Raw genomic sequence first — 9,908 nt, 5'->3', positions numbered from 1 at the left:
TTTGTACCAACTCCACAGCAATTTGTAACCCATTCTGCTGCTTTTCATCCCATTTCCCTGTGTCCTGTTATGCATTTGGCTCCAATGTGTCACTTCTCTGTGTGCTGGTGCTGCTCTGACAATTAAAACATTAATTAATCACAACAGGAACAATTCATTCCACCTTTGTGTTGTGGCTCAGCATGAGGGACAGAGGCCTCTCCAAGGACACAAACAATCCCAAGGAAAAGCACTAACAGGCTAATTCATATAAAAACTTTATTAGAAACGAGGACACAGCCTCCCAAGAACAACATCCTGCGTTATCTCCCAAACTTTAACAATTTCAGAGCCATAATTAAATACAAGAGCTACAAAAAGAGTGTGCACAGCTATTAAAGGAGGAAAAAAAATCAATCCACAAGTTGCCATTGTTTCAAACATGGCTGGAGAAAGGGGTTTTCCACAGTGGTTTCCATGCAAAGACCCAGGAGGCTGCAAGCTGGCACGTGGCCAGTGGGATTTGTTTCCCATCCTAAGGACCAGGATGGGCTTTGATCTTATCCCGAGTCTGTATTGCTTCAATTCAGAGAAAAGAGCAGAATGTGATGGCTTGATATTGCATCTGATACATGATGTTGGTAAATAGTTGTACTTCCAAAATCACCCAAAAGGGGGTAATATCCTATCCCTAGCTATATTTCAATGGTAAATAATAATAATAATAATAATAAAAAAAAATTAAAAATAAAAGCCAGAGGTACTACTGACACAGAAAAAATGACCAGCCTCATTTAAGTACCATCTACAATGGGAAAATAAAGGACAAATGGGGCTTGGTTTATCTTTTTTTTCTACTTATACCCAAAACCCACATGGGACCAGTTTAACAATGCTAATTTTTAGTGCATCAGCTGCCACATTACGATCTCAATTCAGCCAACGTTTAGTACAAAACCCAAAAAAGGAAGAAAAATACTTAAAATATATAAATTTCTCGGAATCGTTACAGGAGTTCTCCACGTAGTGGCATAAAAAAGGGATTTAGAGCAAAATAGAGATACAAAAGCTACTGTGCTCGAGCCAGCGGCGTATGTACACGGGAAAGTCAGAGAGGTACAAAAACGATCCTAAGTAGCGAAGGCAGTAGGGAGTACTTTATATAAACAGTGCTTGCAAAGTATAAAATTAGGAAATAATGCATAGAGGAGCATGCTTGACGCAGCAGTGAGGGCTGCGCAAGCAAATCCTTGTAGCCTCGTAGCCAAGGTAGAATTCCCACCGTCTCTGGACAGGAACCGCTCACTGCCTGCAGAACTCGCTGGTGATGTTGGGCAGGGGGTAGGCGAAGAGGGAGAAGTCCAGGATGTATTTGGGGAGGAGATCTTTGATCAGCCGGCGCTGGGTGTTGCACAGGTAATAGTGCAGCGTCTCGGCCGTGACAGGTTTGTACCAGGCCTGGCGCTCCGGGAAGCGGACGAAGGAAGGCGACTGGATGTGCTCCAGCACATGGTTGGCGTCGGCGTGGAGCCGCTCGTAGGAGCCGATGAAGTCGTACCTGACGGCGCAGGGCTGGCACAGGTTGTAGATGGGCATCCAGTGCTCGTTCATGCGCTCCACATTCTCGTCCAGCAGGTACTGCAGGAATTCGGAGAAGGACACGTCGTCGCCGGCCGAGTTTCCCCCGTTCTTTCGGTAGCGCCGGACGATCTCCACGCCGTACTTCTGCTGGTACTCCTTGATCTCCCCGAATTTATTCCGGTAGGCCGACAGCAGCCTCTCCATCGGGTTCCGCACGAAGATGAACTTGTAGTAGTGCTTCAGGCGGTAGCTGATCTCCTCCGGCTTCATGTCTCCCAGGAACACCAGGTCGCTCTTGTGGTCCATCTTCCCCTGCACGTCCACGCTCTCCAGAGCCCCGTCCAGCACCTTCAGGATGCGCTTCCAGTTGGAGCAGGCCACCTTGGGCACGTAGCAGTAGAGGAAGCGGTACTTGTCGCTGACCAGGAGGTGCCGGAGCACGGTCCGGCGCTGCCCGGGCGGCAGCTCCCAGACGCTGCGGGGCATGGAGCGCTGCCCGCACAGGGCGCGGATCGTGCGGTTCCGCGTGTCCCGCAGCACCTCCAGCTCCAGCTCCGCCGTCGAGTCCCGCCCGTCCCGCCGGGACAGCCCCGCGGGCGGGTGCAGCGGCGGCGGCCCGACCTGGGCGAGGATGCCGCGCTCGATCATGAGCAGGAGCCCGCTGGAGGCCAGGATGACACCGAACATCAGCATGGAGGGCAGGAGCGCCGCGCCCGCCGCGCCCCCGGAGCGCGCCCGGCTGCGGCCGGGCGGGAGCGGCCGGCGGGGCTCGGCGGGGCCGGGGCCGCGGGGCTGCATGGCCAGGAGCCCCCGGGCCGGGCCGCCCCTGCGGGCCGGGCCGGGCTCGGCGGGGCGGGGCGGGCGCGGTGACGGCGCGGGGCGGAAGAGGCGGCGGCACCGCCCCGCACTGAGCCCGCCCCGCACGGGGCCCTGCGGCGGGGACGGCCGAGTCCCGGGGTGACCGAGAGAGCGGCGGAGGGGACCTCGGGGCCCGGCCGGTGCCACCTCGTGCCGTGGGCAGCGACACCTTCCACCGGCCCAGGTTGCTCCAAGCCCCGTCCAGCCCGGCCTCGGACACTTCCAGGGATCCCGGGACAGCCACAGCTTCTCTGGGCACCCTGTGCCAGGGCCTCAGCACCCTCCCAGGGAAGGATTTCTTCCCAGTCTCCCACCTCTGGCAGTGGAAAGTTGTTCCCACTTGTCCTGTCCCTCCATCTCTTGTCCCAAGTCTCTCCCCATCTCTCTTGGAGCCCTTTAGGCACTGAAAAAGGTTCTGAAGTCACCCTGGAGTTTTCCCCAGGCTCAACACCCCCTGCTCTCCCAGCCTCTCTCCAGAGCAAAGCTGCTCCAGCCCTCTAATCACAGAATCAGAGAATCATCCAGGTTGGAAAGGACCCCCCCCAGACCACTGAGTCCAACCTGTGCCTAATGCTCACCCAGCCACATCCAGTCCTTCCTTGAACACCTGCAGGGATGGGGACTCCACCACCTGCCTGGGCAGCCCCTTCCAGTGCCTGACAACCCTTTAAACTAAAAAATTCCTCCTGATGTCCAATCTGACCCTCCCCTGGTGGAACTTGAGGTCATTTCCTCTCCTGTCCCTTGTGCTCTGTGAGCAGAGCCTGACCCCCAGTTGGTTGCACCTTTCTGTCAGGGAGCTGTAGGGAGCGAGAATGTCCCCCTCAGCCTCCTTTTCTCCAGGCTGAGTCTCCCAGCCCCCTTGGCATGTCGGGGTGTCAGTCAGGCACAGGCCTGAGCAGCACCTGACACTGCTCTCATCCCAAAATACATTTAAGTGTCATTTCAGACAGCCCACCAGGTTTGCTCCGAGGTTCTGGGCACTGCTGGCAGCACAGGTCACATCCCAGCGCTTCCGTGGCCTTGTGTGTTGATAATGGATGGTTTTTGCAATACCAGGCCAGACTACCCGTAATTAGGCATTGTGCCCCACTTTCTGTAATTCTATAATTCTATAATTCCTGCACAGGTTTAGCACCTGGAGGAGGAGAAGACACGGGCTACCTGCTGAGCCGAGGAGACTGCCACCAGCGGAGAGCCAGAGGGCAGGATTTTCCAGCACTTGGCAGGCATTTCCCCCAAACCACCCCTGAGAACGACCCCAGCCGCTCACCTGCTGCTTCAGGCCATCCCCTGGGTGCCTGCGGCACTAACCCAGCCATCGGGATGCCATTTCCTCACACAGCCCTTTCCCAAATCGTTCCACACTACCATTGTTCTCCGCATTTTTCTTCAATGAGTTTTCCTAGCCTACCACGGGGCCTGGGCTCTTAACCAGTCTTGCAGGGACTCTCTGTCAGGAGCCTTCTTAACATCAAGAGAAAACCAGCTTCCACTTAGTTTCCTTTGATCAGGAGCCAAGAGCATTTTGTCAGCCAAGGCAGACAAAGCACTTGGAGCGCAGAGCGAGAGCCTGCAGCTAGATTATTGCACATTTCCCGGTTTTATTTGGATGTAAATACGGCATTAACTCTAGGAAGAGACCGATATCCGACCCTGCCACCAGCAAAGCTGCACACACGAGGTGTTATCAGGTTCGTGCTCTCATTTCAGAGGGCAGGTCCTGATGTGATCTCAACACCAGCCCAAACTGAAGCCGTGCCAACATATATAATCCATGTCACTGAGACAAAAGTCAATCCCTCCTCCTGGAGAAAAAGCCTGATTGCAGCAAACTCCAAAGCAGCCACGGGGAATTTTTATTTCTTCGAAGGCATGTTAGTCTGGCACTGCTCATCCCTTTTTGTTCCTATTCCCCACTAATATGTCTAGGTCAGGAGCAGTTATGCAGGACAGCCCACTGGATCTGGAAATGCAGAGAAATAGGAAACTGCCCATGAGGTCAGTGGGGATATTTTCCAAATGGAACTTGGATTTAAGGACTGGTCTGAGAAGCAAAGGTATGGAGTGGGATGCAGAGTCTCTATAGGAACAGCACAGCCAAGCAAATACAGGGTTCAGGGGCTGGTTTTAAACCCTGTGTCACCAAGGAAAATTAATTGTGGTTACACTCAGTGTGCCTAATTAACACCCAGAGTGAGCAGTAATTTGATTTCCAAAGAAGTTAAAAGCTGCCTCATGCTCAGAATGTGCAAAACTATGGGAATACGTTTCCCAGACAGATCCATCCCTTCAGAAAAAGCACATTTAGCAAATAAAATGTCACCGAGGAAACCCAACTTCAGGCTGCTGTGGTTTGCCTACAAGTTTATACAACACACCACAACGATGGAAGGGTTTGGTTCTCTCTTCTGAGGCAGAAGGGAAACCCACACAGCCCTTCCCAAGGAAATGCTCTGCCAGGCCCCAGTATGATCTACTACCAGGGACTGGAGTAGCAGCTCATCCCTAAAATTACCACTTACAGGTATAAAAAGATTTTTGTACTTCCCAGCCCTCTTCAAAATGCCTCCAAATCCCAATATTCACCTTAAGAGCATCACAGCCTCCACCCTGGGTAACTGGAGCAGTAAATCTCTAGGCCTTTTCCTCACTGTTTACTCACACCAGCAGAAAAAACAACATTAAAATACATTATTATTATAATATCAACCACATTACACTGAGCCAGTCTCCCAGCAGCATTTATGCACACACAAGTTTGAGAAAGGCTGTAGAACTCACCTTGGCTGTCAGAAATCAGGAATACATATCAGTGTGACAAGGAAAAGGCCAGTTCCCAGAGGGGATGGAGAGAAAGACTGAGGGATGCTCCTGTCCTTCCAGCTCAGGGTGAAGCTGGACACTGATGTCATCACAAATGCCCTGCCAAGGCTCTGCTGGCCTTTGGGGTGAGATCAGATATTTATTTTGGTCTGAAGAACTGCAAAAAGGACAAACGGGTGAGGTCTCTGGAAAAGCTGAGCAAGAGAAAGAAGGTTTCTTGAAAAAACATCAGTTTGGGCTGATGCCAGCTTCCCAGACAAGAAACAGGATGGTGATTCCTATCAGAAGAGACACCCTGGATTGGTTTGAGCAGCTCTGGATCAAAAAGCAAAACAAGCAAAAGAGGAGAGATACGATGCTGTGGCTGCGTGTCCAGAGATTATCCCGTAATTTGGTATAATAAAGCCTCTTATCCAAGGGGATAAGCACAGAAGCCGCTCCACAATCAGCTCACTACCGAGGCGGAGTTTCTTATCTCTGGGGAAAAAAGCCTTTTTAAAAAAAGTCAAACACTCTGGATGAGTAATTCCAAGGAGATGGTCAAACACAAACACATAAATCGCTGTTTTCAAGGAAAACTTTTTGCTGAAGGATCTGGTTATAAATTCATTGATAAGCAGTTGCAAAGACCTCACCCTGAGCTCAGTGCCTTCACTCGCAGCTCAGATCCTTACTGAGCTCCTCACACCGAGCTCCGTCCCGCTCTCTCTGCTCCGCTGGGCACGACTGTGGAATCATTTCTGAACGGAGCCATCCCGGGAGGTTCAGCTCCTTAAAGCCAGCACAACCAGCAGGCACGGCTGGCTCAGCAGAGGCAGCGACAGCTCTTCCCCCTTGGATCTGGGGTGAGGATGCAGGCAGCGAGCCGGAGCATCCCGCTCCCCGGGGATGGCACAGACAGCGGGACGGGAGGCTGCGGGGCAGGCAGCCAGCAGGGCTGGCAGCCACGGCACGGACACACATCCCCCCGGGCAGGAGCAGAGCCGTCGCACACCCCACACGCTCCAGCTGGGCCGGAGGTCGGAGCGAGGTCAGGAATCCCGCAGGCGCCAGCGCAACGGGGACAGCGGCTCAGGCAGAGCTCTCCCGGTTGTTCTCCCGCTCCCAGATCTTCCCCCGCCAAAAATCGGGCTGAAATGCAAAGCCCATTGCCAGGCTTTAAACTTAAAACAGTTTTTAGCCAGTGACAACCACAAGTCCCTTGTTGCACCCTTTATCCTCCCGCTGACCCATCGCTGATCCACCCCCCTGAGCCCGGGGCTGCTGGATGCACACACAGAGATCCTCGGAGTCGCAGCCAGCCGGGCTTTTACCATCATCGCTCAGTACAAACACACATTAAATCCAACACAGCTCCCAAACCTGTGTCGCAGGAGAGTCTCCAAGTCTCTTAACTCATTCCAGGCCTATCCGCTGCTCTTTACACGGAGTTTTGCGAGGCTCCCAGGCGGTTCCTGCGGGGCTGTAATGAAGTCGTGACTGCGTGTGTGTGAAGTTCCTGCTGGAATTTGTAGGCAATTAATGTTTCTGTGGTTTCACAGGCAGCAGGACGAGGACTGAATCTGCTCCAACACCTCCAAAACCTGCAGCATCTCATCCCCGACACCAGAAATCATTGTCCCCAAGGCAGAACAAAAACCGGAGTGGGAGCGATAAGGACCCATTTGACTGAACCCTGGTTGGGTTTGTAACATCTTTCCGTGTGCCAGGAGCGATAATGGCCTGTGAAAGACGTGCTTTGCCCCAGGAAAAGTATTTGACAGGAGTATTGGAGACTGATGTTTGATGGGTGCTGGGAAGTTTTGGGGATAAACTGAAGGAGATGGGAAGGGATCTGGCTGGAAATATGGACAAATTTATCCTGGGTGGGACAGTCAGCCATCGGAGGAACAGTGCCATGTGTGTGGAGACCAGGCTGGCTGACTCGCAGAATCCCAGAAGCATTTAATCTGGAAAAGGCCTCCAAGATCATGTGGTGCAATCTTCAGTTGTGGTACTGGGGAAAACTTCTCAATATTCTGATCTTTTTCTTGTTCTTGATATGGTTTTCTAGTTGTAACCTGGATTTTATAGGAATGGGAAGTTTTGTGCCTTCAGGCCATCTTAGGCAGCATGTTATTTAAATTGCTGTGTAATCCCTAAAAGCATATTCCCGAGTATTCCAGAGGCACTTCCCAAGGAAAGTGTGAGGGTTTATCAACAAGCCCACTGTAAATTCCAGTCGGGAATCCTGGGTCAATGAATCACAGCAGCATCATTCCTATTTTATATTTTACTGACACACACTTATGTACACACTCCATTTGTTTTTCCATGTTAAATTCCCTGTGTGTGCACGGCAGGATCCTACTGGTGCTTTTAATGAATAAACATGTAGAATTAATCTGAAATTTTCTCTAAATGCAGCATATTTGGAAAGCTATTTCCAGTGTTTTCAAGCCTGAAATGTATCAGCATCAAGGTGGTTTGGAAAATGAGCACTGAAGGAAAGAAAACTGAGGGAGGAAACTCAGGATCTAGGGGAAGGCAAAGAGCAAAGAGTAAGTGAATCCCATCCCTCATGAAAAATTAATTCTTAGAAAAATGAGTTATTATAAAACACAAGCCATTGTTAATTAGATCAAAGAACGTAAGTGACTCCAGCAAGAATTCTGGCCTGACATCTGTCCCAACAGGATTAATTTAAAATAAACATTAGGAAGAATTAAATAAATCAGTCCATTTGTGTCTTCTCTTGCTCTGGACCATGGAAGACTGAGGCTTTCTGTTAAAGAGTGAAGAAAAGGGATTTTTACCCCACTCTATCAATAAAAAAATAAAAAGTTGCATTATTTCCAGATTTTAGAAGAAAACTGATTAGGAAAGTCAAATTACAAGAAAATTTGCTCAAATATTAGGAAAAAAATGGGTTGGGAGCAAGGGATCTGCCCCTGAAAATGGGGGGCTGCTGCCTGCCTGGATCCTGGTTTCTAGACCCACACATATCCGTGGGGCTGCTTTTGGGACATCAAGTTCCTGAGACAGGGAGATCCCATGAGGAAATCAATTCCCACGGGGAGTCTCAGCTTTCATCTCGCAGGGAGGTGAGAACAAAACTCAACCGTGCTCGTTAACATGCCATATAATTCCCTTTTTATAGACTAATTATCTGATGTGCTACGAATCCAATCCCACTCATGGATCTTTGGCTGTGATAGGGAGAAACATCCCCCAGCCTGGGACAGGGAGAAACATCGGATTGCTAAATCACCCTCACTCTGAGCAGTCCAGAGTCTGCTCCTTGAGAAATCCACCTGTGCAGCCCAGGGCTGTTTCCTGCTAGAGGGGGTCATTTGTGTAGAAGGAAAAAGAGGGGAAAAAGGGATTAAATGGAGGTGAGGGAACATTCTGTGATCTGAGAACACAAGCCACTGCACAGGCTGACTGGGATGTGGTGACTAGAGGCACCTGCTCTGCTCCTTAAATCTGGGTTCTGGGACCACCCCAAAGATGGAGGAGAAATCAGAGCCAGCTCTGTGTAGCACAATCTCTACGTATTAAAAAGAAATAAAACAGATGCTCCAGGCACAAAGGAAACCCAGGGAATTTGCTCTGTGCCCTGAGCCAGGCGCTGAGGAACAGGAGAGTTTACCTGTTGCAGAGGAAGAAGGGAATTTTCTCACCAGCTCTTCCTAGAGAACTTGATTCTTCTAAAACCACGAGATTCCCTGTATGGGAAGCAGAAATGCTCTGGGAACAGTCACAAACTGCTTCTTTGTGGGAAATCTGGCTGCCTTCCTCTCCTTTTCTCATTTATGGAGTGCTAAATGCTGCCAGGTGCCATCGTCCCTATCCCAGCTTTTGTATGGACTCTTGCAGTCACTGCATCCCTGCTCAGGCAGCAGCATGGGAATAGCAGCAAGCACAGCTACAGAAAAAACTGGATTATTGATGAAGTTATATGATTATTAATTACATTATTTATGAGTGCAGAGAAAGCAGGGCAACAAAGCAAATTCCCAACAACCTGGCTCGCTGTGGAAGCTCCCAACCCCGCTTTGCACCATATCCTTTCAAAAATCCCTCTCCACCAGAACAGCTTGTTTGTTGTTTTCTAATACAGCTATTCCGGCTCTCCTTCCGAGAGCGGAAGAATATTCCTGGAGAGGCAGGTTTTTTCTAGCCCTGTTAAATTGATTTGCTTTTAAGAATCACTGGGCGGTCGAACCGCTCCGGCTCCGGCTTGTTTGTGCAGAACACTCTGGAGAGGTTTATAGAGATATTAAAATTAAATATGAAGTCATGGAATAAATGGGTCCTCCATTCAGTGTGCCTTGTAAATCCAGTTTAAATGGTTCCCTTTATTAAATATCCTTTCCTCTTAAAAATGGATTAACTGCTCTCGCCGGAGGCTCTGACGGAGAAGCTGTCGGATCCCTATGGCAACACTGTGCTCCAAGAGACCCCTCGCTCCGTGCCAGCCCTTTGGCTTCATCCCAGTTCAGGTATCCCTTTTATACCATCTCCAATTATTAACCACCATCTCCCACTATTAATTACAACCCTAAGGGTGGCACTGAGCTGCAACTTCAACGCTGCCTTAAGTCCCATCCCATAGGGAACGCGTGAATAGAGGTTGGATGCCTTTACCAGCACACCTGGCAGTGCTCACCTGATTCCTCCTT

General features: G+C 50.4%; 1 protein-coding gene across 1 annotated transcript; it reads right to left on the bottom strand.

Moving 5' to 3' along the window:
- Positions 1 to 241: 241 nt before the first annotated feature.
- CHST14 (carbohydrate sulfotransferase 14) lies at positions 242 to 2,358 on the bottom strand. Its single transcript, XM_005529135.3, has one exon. The coding sequence runs from the start codon at positions 2,356 to 2,358 to the stop codon at positions 1,282 to 1,284; it is 1,077 nt and encodes a 358-aa protein (XP_005529192.2). The 3' UTR covers positions 242 to 1,281.
- Between the last annotated feature and the right edge of the window lie 7,550 nt (positions 2,359 to 9,908).

The sequence above is a fragment of the Pseudopodoces humilis genome, chromosome 7 (assembly GCF_049639895.1).
Source record: "Pseudopodoces humilis isolate 2021_Gansu_Grassland_sample_001 chromosome 7, ASM4963989v1, whole genome shotgun sequence".
Classification (NCBI taxonomy): Eukaryota; Metazoa; Chordata; class Aves; order Passeriformes; family Paridae; genus Pseudopodoces; species Pseudopodoces humilis.
The sequence above is the reverse complement of the archived record's forward strand: the minus strand, read 5'-3'. Positions and strand labels throughout refer to the sequence as shown.

Coding starts and splice junctions, on each gene's coding strand:
- CHST14 (XM_005529135.3), bottom strand. CDS start 2,358: ATGCAGCCCCGCGGCCCCGGCCCCGCCGAGCCCCGCCGGCCGCTCCCG.